A 12,857-nucleotide genomic window follows, 5' to 3' on the forward strand; every position below is an offset into this window, starting at 1 on the left:
AATACTTCTTCCTCTAAAGACAGGCCAATAATATCCTTATGTACTCCACGGATGCATTCTAAAATAATACCTAAATTCATAACTTCATTTTCAGCTGGGACTGAATGATGAGTGATAGAATGACTCTTCTGGCTATAAAAGCAAAGCTACTTACTCATTTCACCTGCCTAGGAAATACTTTGTATTTTTGCCTTCTAAAACTATTCCAGCTGATGTTCCTCATGAAAGAAAATTTTTTCTTACCAAGTGGCAAGGAAACTCCAGGACACTGTATGTAACTGGTGTGGAAGGGGCTCTAACAAGAAAGGATATAGTGCAGCCTTATGTATCAATGACAGGAAAGAGGTCAATGGCTTCCATTGCCACTTGTACTCATCAGTTCATTCATTCTTTTGAAGGAGCAGTACAAGATTTACATAATGAACACACACAAAGAGCATGAAATGTTCTAAATAAAACTTGTTTGAAAACTGAATTGAGACAAGAAAATTGACATGAGAAACCACTCTGTACCAAACAGGCTTAAATTTTTGGTGCCTGGGTGACTGAGACAGCTGGATCCCACCATGGTTTAGGGTGGACTGACATCTCCATATTTAGGTTTTTCTGTAATAAAAGGACTATTAGATAAAACCCTTCTCTGGGGTGTATCCTTCAGAGTCAATAGAATGTGAGTGGAACCAGCTGCCAGAATTACACAGACCATCTTTGATAATAAATTTTCAGTTGGAAAACCGTTCCAAGCAACACTGCTCTATTTGCTAAGGCTTTCCCCCGTGAAAACTCCTCACCGGCATTCTACTGCAAATATTAATTACTAATTAGTAGTGATACTGCCTCCCAAGCAAGCACACACAACAGCAATTAAGTAAATGAAATTACAGTTCTGTTTAGAGGAGCAGGGAAAAGGGGAAGAGAGTCCTCTGCATCACTTGGACAGCATGAGCCCCATCTGATGAGAGGAAATGTGCATCCCCAGCACTGCCTCAGGGCTGTGTATTCTGCATTTACACCCTTCACACCCAGCTGAGACTTTGCCTGAAGATGACTATGTCCATCAGGATAAACTTCACCCACACCACTTACAGAGCCTCCTGTTTCAGAGTGCTTTAGTAAACATCATCTATTCTCCCAGGCTGCAAGACCAGTATATCCATACCTTGTAACAGACAAACAAGCCCAGGCACTGCCCCAGTCAAAGGTACCCAGCAGAAAGAAACTGGAAATGAGCAGAAGGTGGTGAGTGCCATGATCCTGTTCCTGCCTCCAAAAAAGGCCACCATGGAGGGGCCACAGTTCCACTTTCTCCATCACTTCCATCCTTTCCCAGATCTCCCCATTCTCTTCCCTGATGCAAATTCCAAGATAATTAAAAATTCCCAGCATGGTAGAATGATTCAGATTAACAGGGTCTTACCAGTACTGTGAACTCCATATATGTTCAGGAGCTTTTCAGAAAGATTCTTATTTTCTAATTTAGAAACTGACTGACAAATATAAATGATGTGACCTTGACTGAAAGGATCAACCACTCCTTGGCTGAGCAGATCTTAAAAACACCACTAAGGGAAATCACACAAACTTCAGTACAGCAAAAATTCAGCACAGCAAAACTGCCGGTGTTCTTTTTAACTTTTGGGTTTCAGATTATTTCACTAAGAAAAAACCAAAACTGATAAAATTGTTCACTACAAATTATTCCACAAGCAACATGTCCAACAAGACAAGGAGGAACTCAGCTTGCAGTGATTTGTTTGTTTGACATGGATAAGCCTACACCAAACTAGAAGGCAGCCAGACACAAGCAATACATAATGGTTATATAGCCATTAGTAATGACAAAATTATTATCCCCCTAAACAGCAGTTGTAAACAAAACCATTTAATGGTGACCATGAAGCACCTCATTGCTTTATAATATTCCCTTTCTCAATATAACCATGCTTTAAAAAAAAAAGTATTCAGACAGATTAATCCTTGTTTATATTCACAAATTGCTAATGGGCTACAGAGAATTTTCAGCATACATAATCTCTTGTGAACACAAACCTGAAATAAATTTGTGATGGTAACACTAAATGTCTTAAATATACCTAGCTATGCATTTAATTCAAACATACTAAAGGCATGGTGTGTATTACATTACAAAGAAATGCTAAAGAAAATATCCCACATGTAGTTTTTTTCCCCATCCCATCAGTTCATTATTCTTCCTCAATGCTAAGGGGAAAAGGTCAGGTTTGCCCTGTGCTGCTTTGGGAATGAAAGGATAGAAAAGTTGATGCCTGTTTCCATTTATCCAGCAAACTTCCAACTGACTGCCCAAGCACCTGGCAGTCAATGGAATGCAGCACCTCCATTAACAAGTCGGAATGTAATTGGGAGACAATGTGACAATTGATACTGTTGTTGTAAAAATATATAACTATTGTTTGAATTCCAAACTTGAAATGTGAGGTGTTTAGAAGAGTGATCAAGGAGAACTCATTGTAACCTTGGTTTGATCAAATACTAAAAGCTTTATCACTTGAAATAAGGGCCTAACACCAATTTAATAAAATATGTGTATATAGCACTAAGGTTTAAAACCTGTTTGACAAGTGAGAGATCCAACACCTAGCAATGGTATCCTGACTTCAGCATTTGAAGGAAATAAGGAGCTTCAGAAACATTTTTTTTTCAGCTTAAACCTCTTAATTGCCTACTTCTGAAATTATCTCTTCCCTGCTAAGATACATTGGTACTTTCAAGAGAAACAGGAGATGGAGAGAGTTCTCTCCTGGCAGGGTGTTGCCTCTCCCCACACCCTTAAACTCTGCAGTGCACCAGCCCCTACTCTGCCTGGAGTCAGCCAGAGGAAGGAAAGATCGAGGTTCCATCACCATATCCATGAGCTGGCAACGAGGTCAAGAGACCCAAGAACAAGTCCATGCCCAGACAGACTTATGTGGATACCCAGGCTCTTCTTTGAAAGTCAAAGAGGGATGGCCAGATGCATTTAGTTTTCTCAATATGTGATTGACAAACTGACCAAAGTATTTTTAAATTAAGAGAAAACTACTATATAAATGTGATAAGTACTTTAACACCTACCAGACCTACTTAGGTGCTATCACCGAGACCTACTGAATTCTATAGTTGCATCACTAACAAGGTTTGGGAAAAGGAAATCTCCGAGACTAAAACAGAGACCTTTCAGTTTCCACAGAACCTGAAAAGGGTCTCCATGTCATCCAAAATAAGTTGGAGCAAGTTGAAGTTTACACAGTGGTTTAATAAAAAGGCCATTACAGAAACTTCCCTGTGAGTCCCTGTCCCACTATGACTGCAAAACTGCAGGTTGTATCTGAAGCTCATCCACTGTGACTCTTGCAGTTCAAACCCACTTTCTGTAATCAAATCTAACTGTAAGCTAATTGTACATAAAACAATTTACTGCAAAGGAGACAACCTGACCTGGACAATAAGTGCCCAGCTTATGGAGGAGGAGACACTGGAAGTCCTCCAGCTGGGGCACCAAGCATCAGCAAGGATTCACAGCAAGTCATGCTGGTCCAGTGCCCAGAGTACCCAAAGGCCACCAAGGAAATAGAACCCGTAGGGGACCTCAGTCCTTTGGGTGATAAAAGGAGTGAAAATACACAGGCTCTATTCTGCAGATGGAAACCCACTATAAAGTGACATGAGTGTTGAGAGAACAAAAGATTCAACCTACAACTAGACCCAAGGTCATAAACTTCTTGATGGCAAGGTAATTCAAGGAGAGGAACAACTCAGAAAGCCAGTGAGGAGATGTTGAAAAAGAAATTTAAAATAGGAGAAGGCAGCACAGCTCTCAGAGTGAAGGCAACACCGGGAAATGACTGGTCCTATAGCAGGTGGGAACATGGCTCATTGAAGCAGGGGGGAGATTCCCACAAAAGCAGCAGACTTTGGTGAACAAAGAAGAGGAAAATAATCAACTGAAGCACTTACCCACATTCATACTTCTATTTTTTAGACCCATCCATCAGAAAGACAAGAACTATTCACACATGAATTTTCAGGAAAAAGCTCAAAGCTGTAGGATGAATTTATGACACAGAATCCAATAATCTCACTCGGTTTTCATGTTCACTTGAACTACAGGATCCCTCTGTTAAACCCCCCCAAAAAAAGGCATGCTGAAAAAACCATTGATTCTTTTCAGCAAGAGTGGTAATTGAGCACCAAGATGGAAGGAGTGTCACTCAGGTTACAAGTTCTGTCACTTATCTACAGCAAATTATAATAAAAATTCAGTAACAACATGCCATGTTATTTCATTTTATATAGACTGTAACAATAACATCTCCACATAATTTCTGAACCGTATATACCTTGGGGCTAGGAGTTGATGACTAATACTACTGAAGTTGGATAATGTCAATTATAGTATTTTTTTTCCAGGGAAAATGAACATTTGAAACAGGTACTTGAAAAACAATAGGATGCTTAATTTTCCATTATATGTGCTTTATTCAGTTCCAGTCTGATAAAAGGAAAACAAAAGTATTACCAGGTACCAAAATCATTCCAGTCCAAGTGACACAAATGAGCCTGAGCTTTTCTGTGTCAATTCAGAAAATTAAGATGGAAAGAAAATGTAAATGTGTTTGATTCAAGGGAAAACTATCTCAAAGCCTGAAGTTTTAGAAAATAAATTAAAACCAGTCATAATTATTGAAAACTACTCCATTTTACTATTCTTTGGCATTTACATGAGGTCATGCCAATGAGGAGTATCTTCCAGAAGTTCCAGTTTCTGCTTTGATTTCTCTTTAATTCGCCTGCTAACAATTAGATGCTAAAGCTGAACAAGTAAAAATTTGCAAGCAAGGCCAACCCAAATCTGTTTATCATGCTCCAAATTCAATTTGCAGCATAGGATGTATTGACATGTTAAGGATTAAAACCATCACCATACAGGCAAATTTAAACCTATAAGAAACATTTCACATCCATAGAAACTTGAAATTAACAACATAGTGTAAATCTTATGCAGCAGACAAGAGGAGACACAGTTTTCTTATAGAGTCTATTTGCATTTTTTTTCCACAAATCTAAGCAGATTTTCATTTCTCAGCTTGTCAGGAACAAACCAAATTTAGAAATCAATTTACACTCCAAGTAATAACTTAATTTTATAAATAAATTAAAAGCTACAAAACTATTCAGAAAAGTCTACCATGAACATTCTCTTTACCATTAGCAATGAGTACTTCTCCACTGGGAGCAAACAGCGATGAATATTCTCCCCCAACAACCATAATGTGCATGAGAACTAAAGCAACCACATCAGTAAATCTAGTGGTAAAAGACAGCTTTGAAAGAAGTACAGTACCACCATGAATCTCAAACAGAACACCATTGCTCATCTTGTCAAGACAAAAGCTGGTCCTCACAGGTGTTGAGTTATGAACACCAGAAGACCCACTGTCATCATTGACTTGTGGATGAATTCCTTGACTATGTAAAGATGAAATACCATAAGCTCTGGCCTCCTGAGTTTGGGTTCACTGAAATCAGTGATGTTATTTCAAGAGAGACAGGCTTTGCTTATAAGGGACCTGACCTTGCTCCTCCAGAATCATAGATAACTCTTCTTCCCATCCACACCTGATGCTGCAGTGGGGAACAGCTCTTCACACCTAAGAACCTCTGATCTCTCAGCACCTACTCCCACACAAATTGAATTTCCACCCCTTCAAACTTCTCATCCCAACAAAGACACGCTGCTGACCAGATTGTCAGCAGTGCCACAACGGAAGAGTCCCCTCTGGAGACAGCCACTAATGCTGCTGAGTCAAACCTTGGAGTTACGACAGAGCAAATGTCCCTGGCAGGGATTCCAAAGTGTGTTCCCAGTGCAGTGAGCCCAGAGTATTGGCTCAAGAAAAGTGAATTGAGCTAAACTATCTTAGTCCAAAACACAATGCTGGCTGCTGTAAGCATTTTGACCTCAAATACTGATTTTTCAGCCTGCTGCATAAGCAGCTCACTCTTCCCTGCACAGCATATTCATATCTGATACAAAGCAATGGAACACAATGCTGAAATCATGCTACAGTGATCAACTCAGCAAGGCAGACAGGTGAATTAATAAATGGATTAGAATCACATTTAGAGTTCAGCATGAGCTCTCTCCTGTGTACTTTTAAGAATAAACTTTTTTACACATTTTGTTAGCAGTTTCCATTACTGATTTACACTGTATATACACTGAGAGACACATCACCAACAGTAATTGTGCAAGCTGTCTGAAGATCTTGGAGGAGTCATAGGAAGAGGTGAACAGAAGGTTCCACAAAACAAAAAACACGCATTTCCAGCAAAGCTTCTTGTTTGAGAGTTTAATATGAAATTTCCCACCACTCAGAAGTGATTGGTGTCCAGCAAATAACCATAAAATTAAATGGAAAAAAAATTACTACTGAAGTTTTGAGCCAGTCTAATTTGTTTCTTACTCCTGCACTTCTGATTATCCTGTAAAGCTTTAGAAGGCCACAAGAATTTTTGTGACTAATTTCATTCTAACAGTTTGAAGGCGAAGAGGAAAGAACACTTCCTTAAAAATCAAAACACACATCACATCTCTAGTGACAGCTGAGTTCAATGCTCTTCTGTAATTGAGATTCCAAAATTTACTGAAAAGTAATGACACAAACATACAAGATAAAGACACTCCATAATGTCTTGGGATTCAACTCGACATTTTCAAAACACTGACTCTGTAAAAGTATGGCTGGAAATTGCAGGACAACTGAAGCTCAAGAGCAAGAGGCTCAGGCTGCTGGTAGGAATGAACCCTGAAGGATGCAACAGAGAAACTAATTAGGCTTCCCGTTCCATCAGAGCTAATCCTGTTCAGTGTGCCCTCAGCAATAAATATTGATGCGGTACCTTCATCATCCTTTGAAAGCTGTATCCCCATGGAATACCATAGTGCTAAAGCACAATATTGTTCTGCTTTCATCTAAATTGTTCATCCTTCAAAATAAATCTCAGTGACACCGCCTGGTTTGTTTCATATCTTTATCCTCTCCACCAAGGCCAATATTTTCAGCATACTTGGGGAAAATCTACTCCCTTGGCCACTCTGTTCTAAATGCACAGTTATTGCATGTCTTTATGCTCAAAAGTAAGGCTCTGTTTGTCAGGTTAAGGCTTATCCCAATCACACAACTCGGGAAAACCAGAACACACACTTCTGATTTTGTTTCCTGATAGCACACTGTGTGACCTTTTCCTCGCTGCCCTCCTGCATTTTTATTTCAGAAATTGTGTAAGAACAGGAAAACCAAGAGTTGATGAAAAGAGAATGGGAAAGAACACTCCAGTAGTCAGAGAGCAGAAGGAAGACTTGTCACCACTCAACTCTAAAGATAAATGAGACAGAAGGCAAGGGAAAGGCTAACTATGAAGAAAGCACAGCTGCCAAGAAAGGAAATATCTAAAGGGAACAGCAAGGCAGTCATGGAAATACATATTTCAGGACACCTACTTTTAGGATGGACAGGTGGCATAACTCACTGGAATCCCAGTTAAGTTTTCACCTGGCTCAGGAACTTACACAGCCAAACACCATTTGCTTATCTAACTCTTCTTAGTTAACTCAGCAATGCTCTCCAAGCACATCCTTCAGTGGCCATTTAGGGATTCATCTTCTGAATCAAAAGAATAAATTTAAAACATTTCCCAAAACTGTGAAAAGGAAGGCATAATTCTGCTAAGACCAGAAAAAAATAATTGCTGCTTGTTTAAAATAGCAGTTCCCTTTTCATTGGAACATCCTAGGCCAAGCCCATGTTTAACAGTGACACTAACAGCCTCAATGTGCACTAGTCATGAGGGATGTGCTTTGCCTGCACATCCCAGCTGCCTCAACAGTTGCAGCAGCATGAAGGAAATCAGAGCAGCAATGAAAGCTTCTTCCTGCGGGTTTGAGAAGCTGGAGCCACTCCATACTGAAGTGTGAAGGTTTACAGGCACACCCTGGTGCTCCCTGCAGCTCCTGTGGCCAAGGCTCGAGGCACAGAAGGGCAGACTTCGCCTCTGCCTTGTGAGACACCGGCTGAGAGCTGAGCCACTGGCCCCCCAGGGGCAAAGCAGCATCTCACAATGGAAACAAGTCCAAGGGTTTTACCCATCCACCTCCCTCAATGAGACCAGTGAAACTGTTCCACTCAACAGGGCAGCTGTGGCCTCCTGCCCACAGAGAATATCCCCTTTACTGGGTGAAGATACAGGTAGACCATCACCCGCCATTGCTGGAATAACAGGTGAGACTCCAAAGTTTGCTTAATCCTAAATCATCTTGGCTGCTCCGTCTCGTTGAGTGTTGGTTGTCTTGGTCCTCTAGAAGACGTGGATAAGCTGAAGCCATAAAAAGTAGTGTGTGCTATAAAACTATAGCTAGATTGTTGGACACCATAGAAACAATTTGTAATTACACAGTAAAAATATTAACAGTCAAAATGTAAAACCCATCCCAGAATTCAGTTGTAGATTTATCTTCTAGTCCTGAGGCAACTATCATGCCTGACGAAAACATTTTGTATGTCAGGAAGGTATCCTAATTTACCATTAAAAGTGATTTTAATTATATTTTTCCATGCTTCCTTCCAAAGCTGCTTTTTGCAATTCTGAGAGAATGGAAGGGCCAATATGATTTAATTTACTTTTTCAACAATCTTTGCAGAATCCTTCACCAGGGAAATGGATTAAGAATGAGGCTGTCATACACTTTCATATGGTAGGAAGGCAAACACATGCTCAGAAAATAAAGGGTGGGAGTCTGAATATATTCTCTGCAACAATGATAAACATTTCAGATACCTTTTTCTACAATCCTTAAGGAAATTTGCATTGTAAGTTAATATACTGAATTAATACTTAAAACAAGTAAGAAAAAGCTGAAGTCCACTTCCTAGATTTAACAATCTGTTTCTTGAGTGTAAACATATGAAAATCATCTATTTCCAAATGGGAGGGGGAAATAACATGGATATCAGTAAAGCAAAAAACTGCAACATAGAAGGAAATAATCAAATTTGTCATCTTAAGTAGTTTCAGGCAAACGGTTTATGCCACAACATAAATTAATACCACTGAAATGGGAATTTTATTCCAGAATTTAAATTAACCACAATATTTCCAAGCCCCAAAAATACAGAAAACTGATCAGAGTGACATACAGCCAAACCCAGAGCTTTACAACATAAAGGCTTAGTGTAAACTTGCTTTTTTAAACCATGTCTATAATATTCATTTACATGGGCACATGTTGATTATCAGTCTCTCTTTTATAAAAGGTTTCATTCTGATACCTGTTTACTTGTAATCCTATGTAACACTACAAAAACTATAATCACGTTGAAAATTCTATAATGAACATATATCCTAAACACTGGAATATTGAAAATAATGCAAAACCATTGAGTTGAAATGGTAATCCTCTTCCCAGCAAAGAACACACCCATCAGCATCTAGCATAAACAAGATCAGCCTGATTCTACCATCATCCTTATTCTGAACAAATTATCAAACCAAAGCCCCTCCACACCCAGAAGCAAACAGCTCCAACACAAAATGACTCAAAAACAGCATTACAGCAGACTGTATGTAGGGAGTTACCTTTTTTCCTTTCTTTTTCCTGTGAGCTGGCTTAGCATTTTTCTCCTTTGCTTCCTCACTCATTTTTCAGCAGGTAAATATACAGGGGAGGGGGAATAAAAGAGATCACTGCTTGTATTCCAACATGCAAAGCCACTGCGAGTATTCACAGCACTGAAACCAAAGTCCATCTGCTGACGTTTCTCAGACAAGTAACAGAATAACTGCTGTTTAAAGGCAGTCTCTGCTCCTCCTGCACAGCCTGGAATCGCTCATAGCCTTGCTCTGTTTTCCCGTGAGGATCCGTGTGTTCTCACATCAGTCCGATCCCTCAAAAAAAAGCAAAGCCGTTTCCCTCTCTCATTCTTCACCAGTCTTTACTCCCGAGATAAGATCTTGGCAATGCTTTCTAGCTTGGTCATCCACAGCGCTTCCAGTCTCTCAAATGGAGTTGATGAGCCACACAGAAATGAGCCGCAGACACTGACAGCTCTCAGAGTCGTTCACCAGCGGACTTGCCGTTTCTCACAGACAAAGTGAGCCCGAATCGCTCGGGTTGCCGGTCGCCTACAATACCGACATGTGTTGAATGCATCAGGGCATACCAGAAAAGGAAGCCTCCAAGAGTGATAAAAGATCAGGTTACTGGATCTTAAAGCCACTCCCAGGCAGATTCAAACAATAAAAGGCACAACACGCTGCTGAAGAAATTGCTAGATGATATGTTTATGCTTCCAGCAGCTCCATATCCCCATCCAAAGGACCTGAAAATTGCCACTCTGAACAATAAGCTTTGAGATATTAATTATTCATCTCATAAAAGCAGCAACAGTATTTCAGCAAAACACAAATTTACAACTATTCGTGCCTGTGCAAGCTTGCTCCTCCTTTGTAGCCTGTTCCTATGCCAGGATTTGCACGGTCCCTGCTAATGCAGCTCTCACAGGAGCATTACGTGCCTCATGTATGTGCACGACTGGCAAGTCACAGATCATGTTTCCACATGCTGGGACCTACTCCGCAGAATGCTTTGGCTACTTCCCCGCAAGTCTCATGGAAAAAAAATCAGAAGAGGTCATAGACTTCACAGCAGTAATTCTTTTCCCTCTGTACCCATTAGGACATCACACACAGCCCACACATTACCAACAGCCATGACAGCATCATTCAAGACGTGCCTGAATTGCATCCGTCCCACATTTCAGGCTATGCACCTCTTCAGGTACACTACAGGTTCCTACACTGACCTTGCCCCCTAGGATTCCCTTCAGGGGAGGTGAGAGAGTGGAACAGGTAGCAGAAAGCATGCAACAGCCCCCTCCACTCATACTGCAGACCCGAGTTAGCAAAACACTAATCTGCCCGTTTCTGGGGCGAAATCAATCACAACAGAGGTGACAGGTGACAATGAGAGGGCATGTTGTGTTGTTTGTTTGTTGGAGGCTTTTTTTGGAGGGGGGGGAAGGTGTTTGGCTTTTGCTGTTTGTGTGTTGAGGTTTTTTTAAACGGGGAACCACCAATCAATAGATGCATTTCTGGGGAGGAGCGGAAGGTTGAGGTTCATATCAGGATCCTCCTGCCTTGCCTCTTTTCAGATGTTCTCACCCTCCACCCTCATTTCAGCAGCATTTCACTCACAACAACCAACACGCACACCACAGACTAAGAAAAGAAGAAGATGTAATGCACTGATTCATAATGCTATTTGCTTCAAACCTTTCTCCTTGGATCATTCTCTACCAATGAATTTCAGTGAGCAACCACAACAGCACCATCACACAGAAGCTGTTCTCTGTGTGCTGGCAACAAGTCCTTGCACTCACTGTCTTCAGGAGCTGGAAACAAACTGGCACCACCTGACCCTGGGGCCCCAAACTAGGGAGTTAATGCCCCACAGCAGCCTGGTAAGGTTGGCATTCTGAGGAACTGTACTTCATACAGTGCAGAGTACAAATAAACACTATCAAAACACTCCTGCTAAAATTTACCTTGAATCTTCACTTAAGTCACTGTACTCATAAAGCAGTATTTTGGTACAAAACACAAATACTGTTGAAAATGTACAAAGCTGGGAATTTAATTTTCATAGGCAGTTTGTTTTGAATGGCCATCTTGGAGAATGAGAAAGCACCAAAGCCTGTCCAATTTCACACTTTTTATAGATGTTATGTTACAAACTAAAGTGCTCTCTGCTGGTTAACAGTGGGTAAAACAATGCCTAGGCAATCAAAACACCAACCTATCCTTAAAGCACATGCAAAGCAAACCTCCTCTTCAAGACTACTTTTGTACTATGTATGCATCCTCTTGGACAACACATTGTTTTCTGAAATAAGTCAAATAGATAAAGTTCAAGTCCAATCATGTGTGTCTTCTAAAAGCAAGTTAAGGCTGGGATCTATTAAACTGGCTACCTAAAAGAAAGTCTCTAGTTTGTGGCATGCTTAGCTAATTGTATGCCTATAAAGTAATTTCATATTACTTTTAAAATTAAAAGGTCATAAATAGTCATGTTTCTTCAGGAATAAAAAGAATAAAATGTCTATTTCCACAGCAACCTGTTGGCTGTCAGCCATTGACACATTCAAACCATTCCCTGGACTCAGGTATGCCAATGGAGGAATATCACAGGTGTCCACTGAACTTGAGTGGATCAACTGGGTACCTCTATGTCCAGCCCAAGAGATGCAAACTGAGGTTTTAGGACCCATCTCATCCTGTCCCCAACTCAGAGCACTGAAAATTCAATGCCTTCACTGTTATCTAGTTCAGAAGCCCTTCAATTTTTCATGTTTTCTCACTCATTTTCACAAAAATGAGTAATCTCCCAAGTACTGGTATATTTAGAACATGAAGGAAAAATCGAGATAAGCAATAGAAGAATTTTATAGTCACAAGATACTCAGAGAGGTAGGAAAAGCTCTCACACTCCTCTCCTCCCATATTGCTCAGCTAACCATAGCAACCCTGCTGAAAAGAAATTAATCTCTCTTCTACCACTTGAAATAATCATTCATCTGTCAACATTTAGACACTTTTATGAGGTCTTGTTTTTTCATTTACTCCTTACCTCAAAAGATTTGCCAAGCTCTTATACTCCAGGTAAGGAGGCAGAAGAGGCAGCTAAGTGCTACATGTAAGAGTACTTAAGAGAAATACACAACAGATTTCTTACAAAAGGCTTTTAGAAAAAGAAATATTTTTTCTTCTTCAAATTATACCTT

General features: G+C 40.2%; 1 protein-coding gene across 3 annotated transcripts in view; it reads right to left on the reverse strand.

Annotated features, from left to right (window-relative positions):
* Positions 1–12,857, reverse strand: part of ANK3 (ankyrin 3) — a 353,784-nt gene that overhangs the window by 286,787 nt on the left and 54,140 nt on the right. The window contains exon 1 of one of the 3 annotated variants that reach the window (XM_071564344.1): positions 9,655–10,449. The exons of the other annotated variants lie outside the window; for them this stretch is intronic. Within the exon in view, the coding sequence (XP_071420445.1) occupies positions 9,655–9,717 (63 nt within the window). The 5' untranslated portion in view covers positions 9,718–10,449. Of the gene's footprint in view, positions 1–9,654; positions 10,450–12,857 lie in introns of those variants that run through there. 3 annotated transcript variants of the gene reach the window in all.

The sequence above is a fragment of the Pithys albifrons genome, chromosome 9 (genome assembly GCF_047495875.1).
Source record: "Pithys albifrons albifrons isolate INPA30051 chromosome 9, PitAlb_v1, whole genome shotgun sequence".
Lineage (NCBI taxonomy): Eukaryota > Metazoa > Chordata > Aves > Passeriformes > Thamnophilidae > Pithys > Pithys albifrons.